We start from the raw sequence: 26,321 nt of genomic DNA on the forward strand, positions 1-26,321 counted from the left end.
CAAAAAGCCTCCAATTCCACGAACCATTCTGTTTGCCATGATGGAAACATGTGGAAAAGAACTGAGCAGACTTGGTATCTGCATCAGGTTTCCACCTGCCCTGACTGCAGAATTAGCACCAAGAGCCCTTAGGGACAAACACTTCAGTGCCTTAGATAACTGCAGACTGCTGAATGAGTCACTTAGAAAACCTAGTGAAAAGTTACTTGAAAGAGTCCTGGGAAACTAGTCCAACATCTTTGTAATACAGATGGAAAACAAAGAAAAGTCCAAAGAAGACAAACGTCTGAGCTGGACGGTGGCTTCAGAGTTCTGGTCCAGAGAGAGCTCTATCCTGCCAAGTTATACTTTTCTTTGAGTGAGGAGCTCTCCAGCTCTCCAAATCACTACCAAATTCCTCCCTCTACTAGCCATTCTGCTATTTTACACTCACAGAGAGAATGCCTATGAAATATCTATTGAGAATCTATAGCTGTATTTTAAATATCTCTCACCTTATTCTACTTGCAGGAAACGTGATAGGGTTCATTATGTCTCCACATACAAGAGCACTTGCCAGATCTCCTTCCTCAGGTTTACAAACTTGTCTATTTTAAGTTTTTCTATCGCTTCAGGGTTCTAAAACAAAGATGAAGGGCCATATAATCACTACTATCTTAACATCCCTGAAAGTGGTCAAGTTTCCTACATGCAAAACATTAAGGAATCTTAAACAGAAAAAGGTTTTAAAAATTAGAAAACCAATTATGCAGAAGGTGCCTTTTCTGCCAACAGCTCTCCCTTTGGCAAATCCATCCTTTTTTAGGACACAGAAAGTCACTGCCCTCCCAGAGGTAGAGCAGATAAGTCCTACAAGATCCTAAACCAAACCAATGTAGAAACCAAGTCCAGTAACCCAAGGTTAGTGAGCTTCCTCAGTAGTACAAAGATACATTCTTAAATAGTCAACTAACTGACCCGTCTTTTCATATGTAAATTTTAAAGGGGGCTCAAAGATGTGCCTTTAAATTTTCAGGACTACAACTTTAAGTTGAATGAAAGTGGCCAGCAAGGAGACTAGCTAAAATATTCGGAAAACAATTTCTGGCCCTATTCCTAAGGCATTTTACTATCTCCTTTTTAATGTTGACTTTCAAGAATAAGAGGCAAGTAAACCACCTGCACTGTGAGTCCTTCAGCTAAGAACAACTGTACATCAAACAACTAGAGGTTTGAGGAGATGTTTAAAGTATCCACTTCCCAGCAAGATTTCAACTAGGAAATGCTGTAAATTTTACAAAGGGACACCAAGAGGCTAGTACTGGCTTTGATGAAAAACGTGTTAACAAGAGCCAAGCAGCACTAACTTTATCTGAGATCAATTACTCTGAATGGAGCTAATTCTCTTCCAATTCTAAAGATTCACACATTCTTGATTTAGGTATTGTTTACCATAACGAGGACTCACACAAGCGCAAGCATGCATACACACCCACACCAATACACATGTAGTAAGTGTAGCAAAAATACACTGTGCCTGGCTGAAAAGTCAACACAATTTACTTCAAATTTTAGTGCCTATGTGGGTAAAGACTGTATTTATACACATCTCCTCTCCCAGAGATGCTTCACTGCTTAAAGGCAAGGAAATTTAATGAATTTAAACTAATTAGAAGCTGTGCTTTATATTATAAAAGCTTATTAATTCTTCATTTCTCTTTTGCTGTTCTCCCTTGTAAAGCTTGGGGGCGGTGGGGGGGGCAGTTCTCAGGGAGCCTGGGTGGCTCAGTCAGTTAATAAGCATCTGACTCTTGGTTTCAGCTCATGATCTCAGGGTCCTGGGATGGAGCCCAGCAAAGGGCTCGGTGCAAGGGCTCGGTGCTCACTGGGAAGTCCACTTAAGGATGCTCTCCCTCTGCCCCTCCCAAAGCTCCTGCTCTCCCTCTCTCTCTCTAATAAATCAATCTTAAAAAAAAAAAAATTCTCCCATCCTGTACCCCTGCAGACCCTAACTGAACCAGAAAATGTTTCCCAAGTCTTACACTCTCGAATAAGTAATCACAAACTAGTCTGGCCTTCTCTAAATCTGAACCATACATAGAAAACCCTGTGCATTCTTTCTGCTATCGTCTGTATTCACGGCCTCCTTGACCAGCTACAGAGCTCCCTGAGTACAGAAACCTCACTCTGCACTTAGTTTGTCTCCTTTGTGCCTAACCTAGTTATGCTTTCAAAAAAAATAGGGGCATCAGTGGGGCCCTAGGTGGCTCAGTCAGTTAAGCACCTGACTCTTGATTTCAGTTCAGGTCATGATCTCAGGGTCGTGAGATTATGCCCGGTGTCAGGCTCAAGTCTGTCCCTCTCCTTCTGCTCCTCCCCTAGCTTGCACACCCACGTGTTCTCACTCTCCCTCAAATAAATAAATAAGTAAAATATTTTTAAAAATTAAATAAAAATTTAAAAGTAGGTAGGGATGCCTGGCTGGCTCAGTCAGTACAGCTTGTGACTTTAGATCTTGGGGGTCATGAGTTCCAACCCCACACTGGGGGCAGAGTTTGCTTTTAAAAAAAAAAAAAAAACAAAACAAAACAAAAACAAAAAACAAAAAAAAAAAACTTCAGGGTCACCTGGGTGGCTCAGTTGTTGAGCAGCTGCCTTTGGCTCAGGTCATGATCTCCAGGGCAGGTCATGATCTCCAGGTCCTGGGATCAAGCCCAACATCGGGATCCCAGCTCAGCAAGGAGTTTGCTTCTTCCTCTCCCTCTGCCTCTCCCCCTGCTTGTGCTCTCACTCTCTCTCAAATAAATAAAAAAAAAACTTTTAATTTAAACTAAAAATTTTTAAAATTAAAAAAAAAAAAAAAAACACTCCGTATCTATATTCTGGGAGGATGCATATTAGGCACTTTTTAAAACCTCCCCCAAAATATCAATTTTTATACAGCTTACCAAGATGAGATTTTTACCATCAATTATTTTACAAGTATTGGCTTCATTTACTCTAAGGAAACATGCTTTGTAAAGGAAGCCAGGTCAGAATCCCAAGCTCCATCATATGTGATCTTGGGCAAATTAATTCATGTATCTCAGCATATTTCTTAAACTGGATAACAGATCTATCCTGACAGCATTACTGATGAGACAATGGATACAGACCTCTTAGCACCTGTGGAATACATGGTCAGCAAAAGAGTAGTTATTATTACTCTGTGAATAAATAATGAGAAATGAAGAAGGAAGAGTAACAGTGCACATTACTGTTGGAATATACTTTGGTTATCTACATATGCCTACATCCAGGTCTGAGAATTATATACGGATACCAAAAAAATAACATTTCTAAAAAAATAAGAAGAGTGAGGTTTGGAAAACCTTGCAGGGGAAAAGGCATTTTTAGAAGGAAAAAATGACTTAAAAAATATTATTGTTGCCATTTAAACAAAATCAACTTTCTATTCAATTCTGTTCACTATTCAATTAGACTTAAGCCTTTAGAAATTATAAAATATTGTGTACAAAACAGCAAAAAGCTTTATTTTGTAAATTAATTTTGAAAATCTGGGATTAGATTTTTGGTAGGGTGGACCAGGTTAAAATCACAAGACAAATATGGTTTCCCCTCTATACTTAGTATCTGATTCATCTGTTAACTTTCTGTTCAAATTTTGCTCCAAAAGCTAATTGAGAAAAATCTCTTCCCCAATTAACTATATAAGGTTTATTGCTGTGCACTGTTTTAATGATATTAGGCAGGTATAGAAGACATAAAGCCACCTACCTATCTTCTCTTTAAGCTCATGGGGAAAAACAAGAACAGTCCCCAAACCCATAAACCCAAGATGATAGGACACTGGAACTCTGACCACAAGATGATTCAAAAAAGTTGGAAACAAAGTCTTGTAACACAGGAAGCGAATCTCAAAACCAAAACACCAAAAGAGTTTAGCTAACGCCTAACCACAAAGGCAGTCAATGAATATTTACTATAAATCAGGAGAAGAATTATCTTAATTTTGAATCCTCAGAACCTAGCACAGTGCCTGGATCAAAGAATATTTGCTAAATCAAAGAACAAATGTATTTAACAATTGGTATAAAAGAGAATCCAGAATACAGGTATTTTCCCTCCTTTAAAACATTAAAATAGATGTGGGAGCTATTAAATATTAGATATGCCAAAAATAAAACAAAAGAATAAAAACCTACAGTTAATCTCCATAACAAGAGAACCACAAGCACATGCCCCCAGCTTGAGAACCTATCACACCTCTATTAATTCAAACTGTATGTTTACCTTAAGACCAATACATTCTTATTGTCAACAACTAGAAATCACCAGAAGTCAGCTGCACTTTATACATCCATTTCTTTTAGAATTTTGGCAGTCTTCCCTATCCACATTTGGGTAACAGTAAATTTTGTTCTTGCAAATTTTAAACATTATAAACAAACCAAAATTCTTGTTCTGTACATCTACTTAGGTAAAGAAGGACTGACTGAGGCCTCTACCTTCTGGAATTATTTCACCAGAAATCTAGCAACTTCCTCTTCATAATGGAGCCCTAAACAACCTCCTCAGAAAATGGCACTACTCTAAAAATAGGTTATTAACATGTTCCAATCTAAGACTCCCTTCCACTGTAAAAAGAACCTAGCAACTGGATAATGAGGCAAAAGTAAGGACATCTGATGCATATAAAATTATTTGATAAAATTTTAAAGCCTCAATTTACAACTAACTGGTTAATATAATCGTCAATAATTTATACTCATGTTTTGGTTGCTTTGTTTTGTTTTGAAGACATTAGGGTAAGGTTAACATTCTTCCTATAATGAGATCATTGTTGCAAAATTCTGCATTATCCCACTCCTGTCATGAGGATGGCAACAAGGAAAAGCAAGCACATACTTCTGGAGACTAAATTCAGACACATCTGATGAAAGACAGTTCCAAACTTCCCTTAAAAACAGTCCCACTTCTCTGACACACCAGTTCACTTACCTCTCCCATCGCTCTTCCCTCCAGAGCAAGTGCTTGAAAATCATGATTCAGTTCATCCATAGAACGTACCTATAGTTCATAATAGAGAAGGGAAAATTTTCAAGTTAGGATCTTGAATTTCACATACACATTAAACACGACTGAAAGGCTTTTCTATGTTTACTTTCAGATATTGACAAAGACAGTAACAATAATCAAGTGACTGACATTAAATATTCACTTACCTTTAATCATCAGGGTACAGAGCCAATAACCCCTGTTTTCTCCCCTCCCATTCCTTTTTTTTTCCTCAAAACATGAAAAACACATAATCCAGAAAAAGAAAAGCATATTCCATCACAAGAGAATTGTTAACTATTTTTCATACATTTTAATTTAGTTAAGTAAAGACCAATATGCTGAAGGGCAACAACATATGATTAGTGACCTGAACATGGCTAGACTCAAAAGTCCACAGTGCTTGCCCCCAACTGCAAACAGCAAGCAGAAACCAGGGGACTCATTTGATCCGACCCAGTTATCTTTGATAAACCTCAGGAAAAGGTGCTACAAATTATATAATGGAGTGCCCCAACATTTCTCCATGTTGGAAGATCTCTGGGGGTTCCTGGAATCTCAACGAAAGGAAAAAAAGACAGCATGTATCACAAGAATCCCTTCAAACTTCACCCATTAAATGTGTTACCCAAATCATAACAATCTTTCCAGACTTCAATTAACTCATCTCTAAGGTTATTTCTACAAGGTTTAAGGTGAGAGCCAAGATGAAGTGTGAAACAGTTCATAGTTCATTCAACAGTTCGATCATAATTCAAAAACCATGTGTTGTCCAATATTCTATTAGTCCTCTCAGTTATGAAAGGCAAGTCCTGCATGCTGCCTGAGGCTAGAAGACAGTCCCTTGTTTATTCAAAAAGAAGTCTCCTCTGCTTGTCAGGAAAACATGGCAGCCGGAGTGCCTGAAGCAGGAATCTCCCAGACCCCCTCATCTAACCATCACTACCTCCCAGGGTAGGTACACAACTGCCAGCAGTGGGTACATACAAAGAAGGAGGCGAGGCTAAGGCTAGGCAGGGAGAGGGATGCGTGCAGAGAGCATGAGCTGGAAAACAGGTAGGAGAACCAATTCAAGATTTGTATTAACAGCTTCCTGTTTGTCATCCAATAATCTTAATTTGACTGAACTGATATCACATAAAAATAAAGTTGCATTGCTGTTTTAAAACATCTATTTTCAAAACCCAGAGCTGAAATATGCCACAAAATGACACACTGTTGTCACTAAAACAAAACAGCTTTGGGATGCCTGCTAAAAATGTAAATTTATAAAATTCAAAATGAAGCTAAAATCAGCCCAATGAAACAAAAAGACATAGAGACAAAGCTTTTTTTGTGGTAAAACTGTTTCAAAGGCCCTTGAAACAGAAGCTATGAACACATAACAAGGTGTTTCCATTATTTAGGTAAACACTGAATGAGCTCCTAAACTATAGGTAGCAAAGCTAAGGGGGAGGGTCAAGGAGGGGATAAGAACAGGATATTAGCTGGAAAACTACAAATGTCAGATGAAATTATTTTGAAGCTTCAGGCCAGAGTTAACATTTACAAAGCATGCAAATCAAATGGATAAAAACCCTATATCCAGCTCCTTCTGTGGAATCTAATCATATGTTTAACTAGAGCTAGGCATTTCTTGAAAATCCAAAAGTCTACAAAGACTTCTAACCAAAAATGTTGGAAATTCTATTTATATTTCCCAAGAAAAAAGCAGGAGTAGTAAGGGAAGGTACGGAACATGCAGGATGCCTATTTAGGTCATCGTCACAAACACGTCGTCATAGCAATCATTCCCGTTTAAGAGATGAGAAGGGCGCCTGGAGTCGGGTTAAGCGTCTGTACTCTCGTTTCAGCTCAGGTCAGGATCTCAGGGTTGGGAGATCAAGCCCTCCACCAGGCTCCGTGCTCAGCGGAAGTCTGCTCAAGATTATCTGTCTCCCTCTGTCCCTCCCCTTGCTCTCTTGCTCCCTCTAAAAATAAATAAAATCTCTTTAAAAAGAAAATGAGAAAACTAAGCCTCCAAGAAATGCCCTTCCCAACTATTCTTAAGAGGGAAAGAGCACTTAAATGGCACTGAAAGAATCTTAATCCAAGTCTCCCAATTCATAATGCAATGTCCTTCCTATGCCACCATGCTGCCTCCAAGGGAGCCACAGAAGTTTCCACCCACAGATCGAAGTGCCTTCGTTTTCTGCCTGGGTTTTGAGGAGTATGCTCTCTTAGTCTTTTTGCCTTTGCTTTCCCTGGTCTCCTCTCTCCCCTCCCCCAACCTCCAAAGTCTGCCCATCCTGCCCTTGGAGCAATTTGCATTCCTTTCTCTACGATCTCCCCATCTATCACATCTCCCCCCCCCCATTTCCTAATTTCCTAGCTAGCTCAGGTCTTCTCTCTCCCTCTCTTCAACTCTCTTTTCTCCTCCCCTAGCCATCCCTTTTTTCTGGCGGGGTCTCCCTCTGCCTCCCCTATAGGATGAACACTCTTCCTCTTCCCTCTATGTACTCCCTCCTAACTCCTGTAGACACTGGTGAGAAGGAGACTCAATCCCCAAAGTTTGATCTGCTAGTCCAGAAACTCCATTATAAATCATCTGCCCACAGGTGACTAGACCAGATAAACCAAATCTTTCTCACAAAAATGTTTCTAACTTGGGGCGCCTGGGTGGCTCAGTGGGTTAAGCCTCTGCCTTCGGCTCAGGTCATGATCCCAGAGTCCTGGGATGGAGCCCCGCATCAGGCTCTCTGCTCTCTAGGGAAGCCTGCTTCCTCCTCTCTCTCTGCCTGCCTCTGCCTGCTTGTGATCTCTCTGTCAAATAAATAAATAAAATCTTAAAAAAAAAAAAAATGTTTCTAACTCGTCAGAAACTTACTGTTTATAATAGGAGCTATACCTGGTATGGTCATAGACACCACACAGAGCCCACACAAATTCTTCCTAAGAAACAAAACTAATGACCAGAGGAAGATGCTCAGGAATCCAGAGAAATCAAAGAACAGAAATATTTTAGGCAGGTATTAGAAAGGTATCCTTTCTACCGTAAAGGAGAAAAAGTGGCTGCAAATTATAATCAGAGTAAATGCTCCCATCAGAACAGAATAATCTTTTCTACTTCTCATGCTCTACCTCCCCTTTCTCTAGAATTTAAGTGCCAGGTTAATGTTCATTTCTAGCACTACTTGCTAATTTCTTTTCCATGTTCGCTATATATTTATAAGAGGCCCTTCATTCTATTAACTGATCTTCCCTATCTGCTCTGGTTTCACCAATCTGCTTCCTACTGTTTCAAAGGCCCTCTTTGGGCTATTTGTCAGTACCATGTAACTTTCTCACACCATCCAAAACTTTCCCTACTGCTGACCCTCCCCACAAATGTTATCTCCTGCTCCCTCTACTGAAGAGGCAAAGCAAGATAAGCACTTCACTCTCTGACCTACCTCTATATTCGGGCCTTCATCCCACCACAGGTATCACCAATACACACACCCCATGCTTCTGAGTTTCCCTTCCACTCTCCAGATCCCAGAACCTTCTTCTTCTGTAAGCCTCAACAGCTGCATCCTCCTCTCAGGGATCCTATTCTGACTAGAGCTATAGTGTAGCTCTAAAGTTGCATGTTTTACCACACAGGAAGTTACATATAAGATCAAATGAGGGGGCACCTGGGTGGCTCAGTGGGTTAAAGCCTCTGCCTTCGGCTCGGGTCATGATCTCAGGGTCCTGGGATCGAGCCCCTCATCAGGCTCTCTGCTCCGCAGGGGGCCCACTCCCCCCCCCCGCCTGCCTCTCTGCCTACTTGTGATCTCTTGTCTGTCAAACAAATAAATAAATAATCTTTAAAAAAATATATATCAAATGAGATAAACCCAGAACTATGCATCACACTTGGAAAATTAAAAATTAAGCAAAAGTAGCACCTTATAAATCTTTATTTTAAAATAATCACATTCTGCACTACCTGCTTTTTCTGATGAGGGAGCAGAAGGCTAGCTGAAGACAAAGCATAAACTTACATCCTGCAACCTCTCCCCTGAACCCCCACTCCTGGGAGGGACATATGTGACCTTCTTCCAGAAATCTCCCAACTACCTTAATGTTAACACCCTGCTAGAGGGGAAAACAACCTTAACGTAAAAATGGCAAGGCCCCTGGTATCTCCCAGGTATCTTTTTTTTTTTAATATTTTATTTATTTATTGAGAGAGAGAGAGAGTAGAAGCAGGGGAAGCAGCAGAGGGAGAGGGAGAAGCAGGCTCCCCACCAAGCAGGGAGCCCAATGTAGGTGTCCTGTAGTTCGGCCCTCTTTAGCCTATGAAAGTTCTTTTGAAACCTCCCTTTTCCACACTTCTCCCAACTCCTGAGTATGTATCACCACACCTCAAGATCTTGGTACAGCAGTTTTTTCTGCCCACGGGTTGTGTCCCTCTGCTTTAATAAACCACCATTTTGCACCAAAGATGTCTCAAGACTTCTTTGTTGGTCATGGGCTCCAGACCTCACCACACCGAACCTCACCTATTTTCCAAAACCACATCATATGGCACCCAAACATGGAGCTTTGAGTCTTCCCATCTGGACTCAGCTTCGGTGCAAATCTGAGTACTCTTTTCTCTTCCTTTACTCTCAGTTCAGGGGCTCTTCAAGGAATACAGTCTTACTGGACTACTTTCATGTCAACGCTCAGGCTCTAGCCTGTGGCTACTTATAGGGAGGAGAAAGCTAGAAGTTAGTACCTTGGCCAGGATGGTAATAAGACCCAGAAACTTGGGGCACCTGGGTGGCTCAGACAGTTAAGCGTTTGCCTTGGGCTCAGGTAATAGTCTCAGGATCTCCAGTCCCTGGGCTCTCTGCTCAGTGGGGAGTCTGCTTCTCTCCTTCTGCCTGCTCCTGCTCGTGCTCTCTCGCAGTCTCTCTCTTCAAATAAATAAAAAGACCCAGAAACTTGATGCCCTCTGTTTATTCCTGTTCTTAAACAAAGCTATCTGTCTTGAGCACAAGACAGCCAACTAAGTTACTAGCATGCTGCCAATCTTAAGACTCCCATGTGAGGTTTCCTCCAGACTGATCTAATGTGATCCCCTTCACATCCCTGGTCTACTCACTTCTGGCCATGGGACCTCCACTAGGACCTGGCTGAAACCAGTACCCGATGGAATTAAAACCCAACCAGGAACCATTTCCTAAGGACCACAAGTGTTGGAATATGGCTTAGAATCATGATATATTTATATCTTTAGTGTTTGCGTCAGTGTCCTCTACTAACTATTTAAGATACAAAGTTCGGTAATTCTCCCATGTAAAACTTTTCTAGTGTTCTCCGTGGGTTAAAAACGACAGGTTCTTCAAGGAAAGGTAAGGCATGACCTTCTATGTCATCACCTTCAAGGCAGGTAAAAAAGGCACACGACCTTCAAGGCATGGTATTTCAGTCCAAACGCAGGCACCCGTCTGCAGCCTAGAGCGCAATGGGGAAGCGAAGGGGAGGGCAATGCTTCCCTCCTACAGGGACCTTTTAACTGCGGTGGTAATTGTAAGGGCCTATTTAGCCAGAGCGGCCCCATCTTGGTTGGAACAGCCATTTTGTTGTTTAAGGAGTAAAACTTAAACTGACCCTGCCGCCCCCACCCTCCCCCCACAAGGGGAACTTACTTAAAAGTAAGCCCGGGAAACCAGTCCCAGGTAACAAAGCCCAAATACCAGGGTGGGTCAGGTCAGGTGGAGATAATGGCCTGAATGCAGGAATGAGTCCGGCCAGGTGGAGACATCCAATCAGTAAAGCACGCATACTGTCTCCCTAGCTACCAAGGAGTGTGAGCCCCGCCTTTTGGGCGCCAATTCTGACTAAGGTGATAGGCTAGTTCAAATAGCTTTTATGGGGTGAACTGTAATTCAAATGGCCACCTGTGTGTGACCTAGCATGACTGTGCAGCTTTCTCTGTGTGTTACTATCTCATTCGCCACCTGTGCGTGGCCAGGCCCAACCACATGGCCTTTGCTCTATAAAAGTTAGTCTGTGAGGCAGCGAGGGGTCGCCTTCTCTGTAAGGGGCAGCCCCGACCTGTCTGTTTGACAGTCGGTTTGATTCTTGATGCTTGGCGCGAAATAAAGCTTTGTTTGACCTTCACTTTGTATCAGTCTCGCTCCTTTGACCATGGACCCATTACTGGGGGACCCAACATTGGGGACCCAACAGTAATCACACCTCGGGTTGCTTTGACACCAGGAAACTATGGCATATCCTGCTATGCCACCAGGGAGAATGGACCTTCTCTTTTCTTCAGTTCCCAAGGACTCCTCCTTGGGGTGCCTTTTAGCCCACCGGAAACAGTTCAAATTGCAAAACTCAGGAAAGGACTGAGCTCCTGTAACACTGCACGGCCTTGGTGGGATCTATTTAGTTGAGTCTCCTCTGCAGGAAATAGGGCAAATGGACCTAGGGGACCTTTATTGCTGGTACTTAGGCCTTCACTGCTCTACACCAGGACCCTGATCTAAGGGCCTCTTGCCCAAATGTGTTGCTTGTAAGCCGCCATGCCCCCCCCGACACACATAAATAAACAGGCCTCCTCCAAGTAAACCCAGGTTGTTAGAGGAAACACAAGACCATCCCAGACAAAGAGGACTCTTGACTCTCCCTCACTTTCTTCATATATATGGGAGCTTCTCCTACACTCATTTCCCAGGTTAATGACTATAGCTGGAGCCATCTATGGTTAGTCTACCTTGGAACTTGAGGGAATATTCCCAAGCAGCTCCCGAAACTACCTTTGTTTCAGGGGAATTCCCTAGCTTCTCTGGTTCTACATGGACTGCCTGGTGTCCCCTACTGGCAGGAAAACATGGCGTCTGCTCCTCTGGAGCTGATGAAATCTAGAACTGGGAACCCATTCTCTGCCTTCCGGCTAAACTTCCACCTCTACAGTCTTCCTCTTCAGTCTTCCCATCCCCACTTCTTTCCTTCCGCCCTTGGGTGCGGACTGCGTAACTGGCTTCTAGACTATCCTCAGTGCCTCCCGCACCATGAACTGTCAAAAGGAGAGAGGGAGCAGAGGGCTAGCTGAGAACAAAGCAGAAGGAGACACCCTGCAACCTCCCTCCCACCCCCACTTCTGAGTGAGATAAGTGTAACATTCTTCCATGATGCCCCCAACTAAATGTTAATACCTTGCTAGAGGGGAAAACAAGCTTAACTTGACAAAGGCAAGGCCTCCGGGTATCTAGTAGGTCTGCCCTCTTTAGCATATGAAAGTTCTTTTGAAACCGCCCTAACCAACTCCCCAGTATATTAGGAGCCACTCCACAAGCCCTCAGCCCCAGTCCCTGTTAGCTCCTGGTTGTTGCCTCCAGACTTCACCCCACTGAATTTTACCTGTATTCCAAAACCCCATCAAGAAGAGCACCCCCTGGACTTAACACTACCCACTCTAGAGTCCCCATCAGGTAAAAACTGAAAATGGGATGGGCCCAGGTGGAATATATCCAGTATTTAATCTGTTGGTTTAATTTAGACATGTCTTTAAAATGATCATCAAATGTAGTAAAACTTTCATTCTACTGAGGTTTGCTGAAGGTCAAATAAACTCAAAATATCTGTTGTAATCTCTCAGCAAAAAGATGACTTAAAACGATGGTTAATCTTGTCTGACTGGAAAGTTTCCATGGGTAGTATTAAAGTCTTTGGTAACGTGAAATTTCCAAGTTTTGCTTGGATGGTAAACGGGATTGAAATCTTTGGACATCTGGGTCTTTTCAAATAGGATAAAGTGCTAAAGCATTAATTACTAAATACAGGTTTGCATTTCTATACTTACTGCCCAGAAAATAAGAATATTAGGGTCTGTTGGTAAACATGCTTTGTGCTTAAGTGACTCAATTTGTGGTCTAAAGTTTTGGTGTTAAGAGTTTATAATTGATTATTAAGTTTTTCCTGGAGACAAGATTTCTAGTAGGAGTAGAAAATTCTGCTAAAATGTAATGAAGACTGATGGGAATAAGGGAAACAACTCAATGTAAAAGTGGAAGATACGGAAAAAAGGCATAAAGAATAGGAATGTATTTTGTTGAAGGTAAAAGAAGGTAATTTTGTCCTAAATAAGATGGTGGTTTAGAAAGAAATGGCTTGGGGGTATGGGGGCGCTGGGTGGCTCAGTCGTTGTGTCTGCCTTCCTGCCTTCTGCTCAGGTCAGGATCAGTAGGAAGCCTGCTTTTCCCTCTCCCACTCCCTGGGCTTGTGTTCCCTCTCTTGCCATCTCTGTCAAATAATTTTTTCAAAAATCTCTAATAAAAAATGCTTGGGACAAAATCTGAGCGCAAGGGAAAGTTGTAGAAGATTTGTGATCGGAAATCTTTGGAAAGGAGCTTTAGGTGTGGTCAGAACAGATTAAGAGTAAAATAAAGGGATTTTAAAAGTACAGTGGTATAAGACTGGAATTCTCTATGATCAAAAGTTCATCTTCTCTTAATGAAATGTAAACACAGATTTTTTTCCTCTTTTGTCTTTTGTCTGCCCAGAAAACCGGTTTCTTTGTTTTCCCTTACCAGGTCTTTTCAAAGACCCCTAATCCCATTTAAGCATGTGCTTTAAAACTTTCTAAAATTTTAGCGAACTCCCCCAAGATTTAAATCATGAACAGTCTAATTAGGTTTGTTACCTTGTGGCATAAGATAATCATCACTCAGTATTTTGATTATTGAATTGTTACGTGTCACAGAAATAACCAGATTTCTTTGTCAGTTACGTTGTAACCTCTCAGATTTCTAACCATGTCCATTTCTGAGTTTTGGTCATTTATAGTTATTCTCTTGTAAAATGTTTCATCTTTAGGGAGATTCATATAAAGTACTTTTTAAGATTTTATTTATTTGGGGTGCCTGGGTGGCTCAGATGGTTAAGTGTCTGTTTTCGACTCACATCATGATCTCCAGTTCCTGGGATCGAGCCCCATGTCAGACTCCCAGCTCAGTGGGGAGTCTGCTTCTTCCTCTTCCTCTCTGTATCTCTTGCAAATGAATAAATAAAATCTTAAAAAAAAAAAGATTTTACCTATTTGTCAGAGAGCACACATAAGCAAGCTGAGAAGCAGTCAGAGGGAGCAGTGGGCTCCCCTGCTGAGCAAGGAGCCCAATGTTGGGACTTGATCCGGGGAACCTGGGATCATGACCTGAGCAGAAGGCACATGCTGAGCAACTGATCCACTCAGGTGTCCCCATATAAAGGACTTTTAAGGACAAATACAGGTATTTAATATCTTTAAAATCCTGAAATAGGCATTTTCAAAATGAACTAAAGCTGCATTTAAATTAAACAAGAATTAGTAACATGGAACTATATGAACTAAGATTATAACAAGTTTTGTGACTTGTTTAAAACATTGCTGGTTCTCTCATGTTTACTCTTCCAGATTAAGGAAACTTTCTCTTAAGTTACGTATCATCTGTAAACAAACTGAAGGATTTAACTTCTCTCTGAACCCTCTGAAATTCAAAAGGTTTCAGTAGTATTCTTCCATGGCAGTTACTACCATCTGCATAAATTCAGTAAGAATCTGTTCTCCTGGGGCGCCTGGGTGGCTCAGTGGGTTAAGCACCTGCCTTCCGCTAGGGTCATGATCCCAGGGTCCTGGGACTGAGCCCATCCTGGGCTCTCTGCTCGGCGGGGAGCCTGCTTCCTCCTCTCTCTCTCTCTCTGCCTACTTGTGATCTCTGTCAAATAAATAAAATCTTAAAGAAATAAAAATTTGTTCTCCTTGTAACAGGATACACTTGGAAATGTTGGTTATTTCACCAGGGCTCTGACTGGAATATCATATTTGAGAGAGACATGCATAGACTTAGATATGACCAAATAGCTCTGAGGAACTAACACGGCTGACTTTATGAAACCTGGAACCATAAGGCTCCTTGGAAGTGTTGGCCTTGCTTACAGAGTTCCCACCATCCTTACCAGGTGAGTAAAGAACATCACTTCTGGCTTGTGTGGGGAACCTCAGGATATATTGGGGACCTCATGAAGAGGATCTGCCCACATCTACAGGAATTACAGGCATGTCTGATGGCAGTACCTGGCTGGGCTTCTGGCGTGGAGAGGCTACTAAAAGTTCAACCTAAAGACTCTATAAAACGTTTTGGTAAAGCATATTCTAAAAGATCTATATAATCAATCATTCTTGCTGAGCTTATGTAAATAATTAGGCCAAGTTAACCGGGACTTGTTTTGCTAACATAAGTCTTGATTTTGGCTATCTCTGAAAATGAGGGTTATTTTCTAAAAATTGTTTAAGTAACCCACCTTTGTGGATGTTAAGTCCTAGTTAAGGTAGACAGCTTGAGGTAAACTTCAGAGAAACAGCTTTTCTACTTCCACACAATAGTTCATGTATAATTGCTTCTTCTGTAGGGATAACAGGACCCCATGGGCATGTAGTTATTTAGGATTAATTCCCCAATGATATAACTTTACTAACACTTCAATTCTTGGTGGCTGGGATGATGAAAATTTCCTTAAAAGCCAGAGCATACCACATTCCACAGGGTTAACTACGGACTTAAAGGTGATAATGGATGGCCTCACTTTATGACTGGACTGGGTAATATACTTGGGGATGCCCTTATCTCTTGATGAGTTTTTCTCCTACTTGGGAGGGTGATTCTCTGTAATTAGGATACTGCAAGGCTGGACCCAAAACAAAAAGGGCTTCTAAATGGTTTTGTCCCTCATAGTCCTGTTTATCCTAGAAGCCACCTCAAATGAGGTACAACTGCAGAGTAAGGCTTTAGCTTATGACCATACAACAGCTCTCCCAGTAAAAGGAGCCTCAAAGCTGCTCACAAGAGATAGTCCCTGACTGTAATGACAGTCTTAAGAGACCAAAAGTAAACACAGGCCTGAAACACATTTAAAAGCTGTCAAACTTTAAACCCATCTATCTACCCTTAGTACTTCTGTAGAGTGCAACTGTTCAGAGGTTTTGATCTTGTTTATTCCAGTCATCCAGATTAAAAAATGCAGTCAGGTTTCATGATGACAATAGTTTAGGGAAAAAGGAATAAGAAAAGCTGGGTACGCTGTAGTGCTCACTTGTGCTTGGCAATTGCTGAAGTCTTAAATTAATATTCGTACTGACTCCAAATATGCTTCTGTATTCCTACATGCCCACTGAGCAATTTAAAAAGGGGGTTATTATCAAGTAGTAATTCCTCAATCATATTGACCCAGAAATTACACAAATTCAAAGGATAGGCCTCCCAAGTGAATAGCCCTTGATACCCTGACTGCACTTCAAAGAGGCCCAGCGTTAGATGGCTGGCTCCTGGCTAGAACCCAGTGGCTATGCAACTCTTAATTTGTGGCCATGGATTCCCTCAGGCTGGACAGGCCACTGTACTCTGGGTTTTTGCCTGCATACATGGAGGGATTATTAAAACCATTACCAACCCAGCTAACCTTCCAAATTTAAAACCATAGTGGACCTGTTCTGTGTTACATTGTTAGGACCACCTAGCATCCATCTTTTCTTCCCTCTTTAAGACTGGAGATGTTTGGCACAGGGAAGCTCAAAGCCCTAAATGACAACTGAAAATAGTATCCTCAACTGAAAATAGTATTCCTCTATTAAACAATAAAGGAATACAGTTGTGTGAAGCAGTTTTACAAAACAGAATAGCATTAGACGTTTTAAGTGTTGCATAAGGTAGAACTTGTACCATCATAAATATGCTGTGTATATATTCCAAATCACCACAAAAATACTTCTGGGTTTCTAACCAACATGAATACTCAAATTGGTGCTTTAAATGATCTCTTGTCCCATTAATGATGGGTTAAGTTCCTGGCTTAGAGGAAAATTACGGTCAACTATTAGGGGTCACTTTACTGGATTTCTCATTTTGTTTTTTGTTTTTTTGGTTTTTTTTAAGGATTTTATTCATTTATTTGACCGACACAGACACAGCGAGAGAGGGAACACAGCAGAGGAAGTGGGAGATGGAGAAGCAGGCTTCCTGCAGAGCAGAGAGCCCGTTGTGGGACTTGATCCCAGGATCCTGGGATCATGACCTGAGCCGAAGGCAGACGCTGAATGACTGAGCCACCCAGGTACCCTGGATTTCTCATTCTTAATAGCCATACTGATCTTAATCTGCTGCCTTTTCTAATCTCCCTCCGCCTGCTGTTGAGACTCCATCCCTACTAAGACTTCACAACAACAGATGATCCCTATCACCCGGAGATACTTCTGTCAGCGTTGGATTCAACTACCTCCACTTCTGTAATATGTTCAGGGTGTCTCTACACCCCTACAGCAGGAGGATCTTACAGAAGAGGAGAACTTCCACCTTCAGCAACCTCAGATTTAAGGGTCAAAATTGTTCAGGGAGGAAATGAGGGAACTGAACGCTAGCTGAGGACAAAACATAAGCCTGCACCCTGCAACCTCCCCTCCCACCCCTGGGGACTCTTGGGTGGGACATGTATGACCGTCTTCCAGGAATCTGCCAACTGTAGTAACGTGCTGGAGGGGAAAACAAATTTAAGGAAAGGCAAGGTCTCCAGCCTCTTATTAAATATATTGTAGGTTGGTTCTCCTTAGCATACAAAAGTTCTTTTGAGACCTTTCCCTCCTTTCCCCCAACTCCCAGTCCTCAAGATCCTCAAGATCCTCATGCAGCAGTTCTCTCTGCCCCCGGGTTCTGTCCCTGTCCTTTAATAAGCTACCATTTTGCACCAAAGACGGCTCATGAATTCTTTTCTTGGTCATCGTCAGCCCCGAAACCTCACCTATATTCCAAAACTACATCACTTTCCCATCATCCTACTCAACATACCCAACATCTCATACACAACAATACATCACTGTTTCCTCATCTGCAACTGCTGTATATACAAGTTTGTTGTACTGGTTAATGAGATAGAATGTCCAGTATTTAGTTAAGCACTTCTGTATTCACCCCATATTTAACTTTTACAAAGTTACTGAAATATCTCCTTCACCTACTCACCCTTTCTTTCCCATGCTCGGGTGGGGGGTGAGGGGGTTGTTTGTCTATCCAGTTCAGCATTTCCATAATCAATGCACAGAAGTACCTAGTGGGCCCAGTGGGTTAAGTGTCCAACTATGATTTTGGCTTAGGTTGTGATCTCAGGGTCACAAGACTGAGAAGTTACCTTCTACAATTTATTCCTGAACTTCATGGCACTATTGTCTCCTGACTGTCCTACCTCACCATTTAGATGTCTGTGTCTCTTGCCAGCCAAGGTTTGGGGAGGGAGAGTAAAAAAGAAACTTAGGCACAAATGTAAGAAGTTCATCATCCAAATACTTTATGAATTACAATTTATCAGTTTCTCAGGTAGCTATTATTGAAAATTAAAATTACAGAGCAGAAGGAAGCAGGTAAACAGACCATGCAGTCCAGAATAAAAAACCTTAAAAAATGTTTTGATTACATTGTTAAACTGTTCAGTGTCTCTTAGAATGAATGTCCCTTTACTTAAACCAGCTTGATCAGTTCTCTGCTATAGAAGAACCAAACTCAGACACAAGGATATCACTGAGATTTATTGTTGACATATCACACTGGAAGTTTAAAGAGTAACTAAGCTATATTAAAGTAAAATTCAACAGATCAATATTTTATGAACATGTTTCAGGATACCAGCCTAGAAAGGGCAAGTTCATGACTCCTACTACCCCAGGCCACCCAACAACTACAGCAAAAGTATTCTCCTAAATGGCCAAATCATTTTGTACCTGGTGAGAAATGGTAAACTGACCAACTCAGGTTCCCTCTAAGCATTTGGACCAGATAGCTTGGAAAGATAAGGTGAAATTCCCTAAAATGTCTGGCAGTTGGGGTGTCTTTCTACTGAATATAACCAGGTGAATAAGTGAACGCAGAGAAGAGATTATATTGAAAAAAGCAGAAATAAGGGGCACCTGGGTGGCTCAGTGGGTTAAAGCCTCTGCCTCCAGCTCAGGTCATGGTCCCAGAGTCCTGGGATCAAGTCCTACATCAGGCTCTCTGCTCAGCGCGGAGCCTGCTTCCTCCTCTTTCTGCCTGCCTCTCTGACTACTTGTGATCTCTGTCAAGCAAAATCTTAAAAAAAAAGAAAAAGAAAAAAGCAGAAATACAGACCATGAAAAAGCCACCCAGTACCAAGAAGGTCCACCTATTTCCTGCTGGGGCAGGGGGATCAGAGAAACCCTGGTAGTCCTTCATTTAATGTCCTGAAATTCTGCTAGCTAAAAACACATTTCTGTCTATACCTTGAGACTAACACTGCCTTCACTCAAATATTTGCTTCCTTAACTACCAAATAAATCTAAGTTGTCCGATTTTCTCAACTACCTTTGCTCTCCTGGAGGATTTTTTACATAGGCAAGCCTAGATCACCATGGCTCTGTTTCACTAACAGGCCAAGAACCATTACCAGGAGATGATACCAGTGAGAAAAACCCACGCAGAAGCACAAACTTGAGGGGTACCTGGCTGGCACAAAGCACATGACTCTAGATCTTGGGGTTACATATTTGAGCCCATCTTGGGATGTCTGGGTGGTTCCTCAAAGGAGAGGGGGGACCTACTCTTTTGGCCTAACACATTCATGAATGTTTCCACTCATTTCTTCACTGCCCGTAACGCTAAATACCAGAGTTTTGCTGAGTTTCAAGATGCTGTACTACAGAAGAGACATCCTATCTGACATATGAAACCAAGGTTCAGTGAAGTCATGAAGCAGACAAAGATCAGAAATAGAACTGGAATTCAAATTCAGGTCTCAAAACCTTTAAAACTCTGTTCTCATCAAAGGCAAGTACAAAAGGACATGTAGTTAAACAGTTGTTCCAACACGTGATTACTATTACAATAGGGTCTTCCATGATACACAAGGGGGAAATGAAGTCACCACAATAACCAGGGTCAGAATGAACTTCCATGTGTGCCTGGGTGGCTCAGTCAAGTGTCAACTCAGGTCCTGATCTCAGAACTGAGAGAAGTTTGGCACAGAGCTCCCTTCCCCGTCTTGTGCTCTCTCTGAAAATATTTTAAAGAATGAACTTCTACTTTACTATCATTAAAGACTGCTACTATCATTAGCAATTAAAGTAAAAACATTAAGAGTTTAAAGAATAAAAGTAAAAACATAAAGAGTTTAAAGATTACCTAATGTGTAACAGACCCACATAATAAACAAGTTACCAGAACTGTTTTGCTACCAGAATATATACACCTCATGTAAATGTCAGCAGTTCCTAGACAAAAAACAATTTACAAAGTAAAGGATGAACATGTATTTTCAAAATTATTTAATGACACTAGTGACCTTTAAACACAAAACCTTGCAACTGCTGGTTCTGCCAGTCTTTATTTCACCAATCATGTTCAAGCTGAAATCAATACTGAGGACTAGGCCATTTTAACTACAGAAAGAAAAGTAAATTGTTACATAAGGACCTAATTAAAAGTGTAAGACTTAAGAGAATGATCAGGGGCGCAGAAGACTCCTGATCTCAGAGTTGTGACTCTGAGCTCCACAATGGGTATAGAGATTACTTAGAAAATCTTGGGGCACCTGGGTGGCTCAGTCAGTTAAGCATCTGTTTTTGGCTCAGGTCATGGTCTCAGGGTCCCAGCGTGGAGCCCTGCAGCTGGCCCCCTCTACTCAGCAGGGAGTCTCTCTCTCCCTCTGCCCCCTCACAGGTGTGGGCTCACTCTCACAATAAAAATATTTTTAATAATATTTTATATATTTTATATATCATGAATATATTTAATGATCTTATTATTATAAATAAATGTAAATATATTGTAAATAATTTTAATATTTAATAATCTTAATGATCAGCCTTATCTCTGCCTGGCTGTAAACTACAGCTGGAAATCTGAATGGCATATTCCTAACCATCAAAAGAACAAATTTCAAAAACATAAGAGACTCCCATAGCACTATATAGATTACATTACATCAAAAAATGTTTATCTGCAAATGAAGCACACACCAAAAAGTGTTCATTATTAAAAAAAACCTCATTCTAAAATGCCAGTCTCAAGAGAGGACATATGGAAGAAAATTTTTTAAAAAAATTAAGAATACTCATCCAAAAATTGTTAGATCAGGTTGTGGCAAATCTGTTAAGTATCAGACCTTTTCAAAAAAAATGAAAATTTAGGGGCGCCTGGGTGGCTCAGTGGTTAAGGCCTCTGCCTTTGGCTCGGGTCATGATCTTGGGGTCCAGGGATCGAGTCCCGCGTCGGGCTCTCTGCTCGGCAGAGAGCCTGTCTCCTCCTCCTGTCTCTCTCTGCCTGCCTCTCTGCCTATTTGTGATCTGTCTAATAAATAAATTTTTAAAAAAATGAAAATTTAACATATTTGCCATCAGGAACAATCCTACTGGCAGAGTACTGGAATCTGTGTAAAGTAATGTGAATGTTAACAAGTATTTGTCCACAAAAAAAGGCACACAACTGGCTTTTCCAAAGTTTTGCTAATACCAAGTTTTCTGAGATTCACTTTGTCATACCGTATGTTCACTAACAGACATGTATTCATAGGCATTAAAGGTTTAGAAGAATTTCTACCGTAAGAGTTTGTCAAAAAAAATTATGGGCCTACACATGCACTGATAAGAATTTTCTATACAACAGTGAATACTTCTAAACAGATACACAACTTACCACCAGTGAAAACTACCAATTTTGGAAAATAAGTTCAAAGGGGAAACTGTCTGCTACCGAGTATGCCTACAGTGTCAGTCTCTGGGTAGGAGGAGTACTTAAAGACTACTTCTCTAGTTAATGTGCTCTCTGTCAATCGATGTAGACAAAAGTTCAAGGACCATGGTACTGCTCTCTCAACTGCTCTCAAGTAACAACCACTAAGCAGCAAAACTGCACTCCAACAATAGTGCCATGGTAGTTTACCTTATCTCCCTAAAAGTAACCCCCACAGTATTAAAAACATGACACGCATTACACACTATTATTTGTAATGTGAGAAATAACCCTTGGTCTTAGGAGTGATAAAAATAGCAGAATGAGGACTTCTAGTGCCAGCTTCTTTAAAATGGTTCTTATCTTGCTTAGTACCTTGTAAGGCATTTTAGAGCTTTTCAAGAGAAAAATCTGACAATATGCATCAAGCTCTATAAATGGTCATGCCCTCGGATGCACTGATTCCACTTCTAGGAATTTAGCCAAGGCAAATAATCAGAAATATCATCAAAGATTTATTAATAAAGATCTTCAACCAGACACTGTGATGGCAAAAGTGGTTTAAAAAAAAGGTCTTATTGGGCACTTGGGTGGCTCAGTCCATAGAGACCAAGTCTTGCTTTAGGCTGAGATCATGATCTCAGGATCCTGAGATCGAGCCCCATATTGGCCTCCCTGCTCAGTGGGAGTCTCCTTGAGATTCTTACTCTCCCTCTGCTCCTCTCCCACACACATGTATGTGCGTTCACTCTCAAATAAATCTTTAAAAAAAAGTGGTAAAAATTTTAAATATATCAGGAATCATTAAATATAGCATAAAGTCGTTTATAGAATTTTATACAGCTATTTAAGACATTTTTTAAATTGCTAAACAGAAGAAAATGTCTACATGTAAGGATTCTACAAATCTGCATATATAAAAAGATACACATATATTTCCATACAGACATAAATAAAACAAGACTAAAAGATAATTTACTCAAATGTTAATTTAAAATTTCTCAGGTAGTTTCTACATTTTGTTTAACACCTACAAAAAAAATCAGTTATCTTCTAAAAATGAATCTGACATTTGTGATGTCTTTAAAATATGAATACCTTTCAAACCAATTCTCTTCTAAAAACATCTTAAATAACCAAAGTAAGGCATAAGGTCGATAAGCCAAGGTGTTCACTGTGCAGTTAATTTTTTATCAATAAGAAAAAAAACAGTAAATACTCTCAACAAAAAGTTAAGGGTAGGAATAGCCACCAGTAAATAAAAAGTTCATTATGGTATATCCAGAAGCAGTTTCCACAGGGACAGCACTGTGAAAAGAACAGAAACAGGAGAGCCTTTTGTAACTGTTGTAACAGCTGGCACTTACTATGTTCTAGGTAGCAATAGGTATTATTTAATTCTCAAACAATGAAAGAATTCGTTTTTCTTTTAAAGATTTGTATGTATGTATGTATGTGTGTGTGCATTTATGTATTTATTTATTTGTCTGACAGAGAGAGAGAAAGTGAGAGTACAAGCCAGCAGAGTGGCAGGAAGAGGGAGAAAGAGGCTCCCTGCTGAACAGAGAACCTGACTTGGGACTAGATGCCAGGACCCTGGGATCACGACCTGAGTCGAAGGTAGATGCTTAACCAACTGAGTCACCCACAGGCGCCCCAGATATGAAATAATTCTTATTTATCCTCCATTCCCCATTTTTTTAAATCTTGTTTTAGGAGCTTATTAAGTTTCCTCAAAATGATATAAAGACATTCTCTGCAATTTTTTTTTAAGATTTTATTTATTTATTTGCCAGAGAGAGAGATCACAAGTAGGCAGAGAGGAAGGCAGAGAGAGTGGGGGAAGCAGGCTCCCCACTGAGCAGAAAGTGCGATGCAGGGCTCGATCCTAGGACCCAGAGATCAGGACCTGAGCCGAAGGCAGAGGCTTAACCCCCAGAGCCACCAAGGCGCCCCTTGCAATATTTTTTATAAGAGTGAACATTTCAAACAACTTTACTGCCTAGTGATAGAGAAATGGTTAAGTAAATCAGCTCATTTATTCCACATGACCTCCCCACCCCCCAATCCAGTAGGACTGCCTCTACTCCACATCAGGAATGAACTTTCCCAGGTGTCTGGGTAGCTCAGCTGGTTAAGCCACTGCCTTCAGTTCAGGTCATGATCCTGGAATCCCAGGATCCAGTCCCGCATTGGGCTCCCTGCTCACCGGGGAGTCTGCTTCTCCCCCTGACCCTCTCTCCTCTCATGCTCACTCTCTCAAATTAAAAAAAAAAAAAAAAAAAAAAGGTAGGGGCACCTGGGTGGCTCAGTGCATTAAGCCTGTGCCTTCACTCAGGTCACATGATCTCAGGGTTCTGGGATCCAGCCCTCCCTGGGCTCTCTGCTCAGGAGGGAGTCTGCTTTCCCCCTCTCTTTCTGCCTACTTGTGATCTCTCTCTCTGTCAAATAAACAAAATCTTAAAAAAAAAAAAAAAAAAAAAAAAGGAATGAACTTTCCCTTTCCACACAGAGAAAAGCCCTAAGAGGACAGGGAGGCTGAGAGGGGTGAGTATGCAAACCATGCATGTGAGCCTCTTCAGTGGTGTTCTGAGAAAGGGTTCAGAGGTCACTGGGTGGGGACCTCTGAACAGGTGGCCTCACCTGTTTCTTCCCTTCCTGTGCAAGCATGTGGTCCAAAACCCCAAAGGATTCAGGAGCCCTGGTTCCCAGATCCATCTGTTACAGCCATGGGCCACGTACTGTCTGTAAAAGGGGACTTGCTAGATTCAAGCTCAGATCCTCTTATCTGAAACTGATTTTTTTGAAAAATTCAAAATGTGACCACATGACTTCTGGCTAAAACTTCCAAAGGCCTCCCCCAATTGCTCTAAGGATCAAGGCCAAAATCTCTACTGTAGTCTTCCATGATCTGGTCCAAGTTCTGGTCCTGGCCTCTTAACTCTCCAGACACAGGCCAAACTCTTTCCTACCCAGTGGCCCCCACACATGTGCTTTCTTGAAAGAAGCCCCTTCTTCATACCTGTTACTCAACTTCGAGGTCTCAACTATAATTTCCTCAGAGAGAGAGAGTGCACACATAAGTACGCACAGGAGTACCTGCGCCGGCTGGGGGTCAGGAAGGAGGGAGAGAAGCAGAGTACCTGCTGGGTTCGGAGCCTGAGGCAGGACTCCACCCTCACAACCCAAGATCCTGACCTGAGCCGAACATTCCCCACTTTTTAATGGAGGAGAAAACTGACAGAGAAAAGTGAAAACCTTGCCTAAAGTTACCCAGGCAGGCTGACTCAAGAGTCTGACTCCTAGGATACTCCAACTGTTCCAGCAACAAAGACAAAAGGACCCATCCAGATCCAAGGAAGCTCACTAGATGAAAGTCTGCTAGAAACTCAGAAGTGGAGAAGGAGCTGTGCACATTACTCTGCCACCCAACTGTGTATCTGAAGATATAACAGCCACCCACACAGCCCATCTGTGGCCAGAACTCTAGGATTCTTTCTTCTCTGTTAATTCAAGGATGATCAAAAGAAGTCACCATGAGACTATAGGGAGTAAACTACTTAACGAGGAAAGAGAAATCACATCCTGAAGATACAGAAGAGAAGATTTCGGAAAATGATTTATCTATTGTTAGAGGAAATGAATATACATAGGCAAAAATTCATAGCAAAATTAAAATCCACAAGGCAGTAAGCAGTAAGCCAAATAATGCAAACAAATCTAAAAAGAGCTCAATCTGGAGGAAAAAGTCAAAGATTAAAATAAAAAATAGGGGCACCTGGGTGGCTCAGTGGGTTAAGCCGCTGCCTTCGGCTCAGGTCATGATCTCAGGGTCCTGGGATCGAGTCCCGCATCGGGCCCTCTGCTCAGCAGGGAGCCTGCTTCCCCCTCTCTCTCTCTGCCTGCCTCTCTGTCTACTTGTGATCTCTCTCTGTCAAATAAATAAATAAAATCTTTAAAAAAATAATAAAATAAAAATAAAAAATAAATGGAAAAAAATGGAAACCCAAATGCCCATCAACTGATATATAAAAATTATATAGAATATCCTATAAAGGAATATTACCTGGCCATAAAAAGGAATGAAGCACTGATACATAAAAATCCATGAACCCTAAAAACAGTGAGTGAAAAAAGTCACACATCATATGATCCCATTTATATGAAACATCCATAATAAATAAATCTACAGAAAACAAGAGTAGATTAGTGTTTGCCAAACACTTGGGAAAGGAGAAAATAGGCAATGACTACTAATGAGTACAAAGTTTCTTCTGGGAGTGCTAAAAATGTCCTACAGTTATATAGCTGATAGTTGCATAACACTGTAAATGTACTAAAAACCACTGACTTATAATAAGGATGAATTTTAAGATATGTGAAAAACATCTCAATAAAGCTGTTATTTAAAAAATAGGAGTTGCGGGGCGCCTGGGTGGCTCAGTGGGTTAAGCCGCTGCCTTCAGCTCAGGTCATGATCTCAGGGTCCTGGGATCAAGCCCCACATCGGGCTCTCTGCTTGACAGGGAGCCTGCTTCCCTCTCTCTCTCTCTGTCTCTGCCTGCCTCTCTGTCTACTTAT

At 41.3% G+C, this 26,321-nt stretch overlaps 1 protein-coding gene across 10 annotated transcripts in view; it reads right to left on the reverse strand.

The window, feature by feature from the left end:
- The window catches only part of LOC111143663 (pumilio RNA binding family member 1), a 138,967-nt gene that overhangs the window by 84,339 nt on the left and 28,307 nt on the right, over positions 1 to 26,321 (reverse strand). For all 10 annotated transcript variants that reach the window (XM_022497491.1, XM_022497490.1, XM_022497484.1 and 7 more), the window contains exon 3: positions 4,981 to 5,049. In XM_022497491.1, the coding sequence (XP_022353199.1) occupies positions 4,981 to 5,049 (69 nt within the window). The remainder of the gene's footprint in view (positions 1 to 4,980; positions 5,050 to 26,321) is intronic.

The sequence above is a fragment of the Enhydra lutris genome, unplaced genomic scaffold (assembly GCF_002288905.1).
Source record: "Enhydra lutris kenyoni isolate GAN:26980312 unplaced genomic scaffold, ASM228890v2 scaffoldscaffold9, whole genome shotgun sequence".
In the NCBI taxonomy this organism is placed as follows: domain Eukaryota; kingdom Metazoa; phylum Chordata; class Mammalia; order Carnivora; family Mustelidae; genus Enhydra; species Enhydra lutris.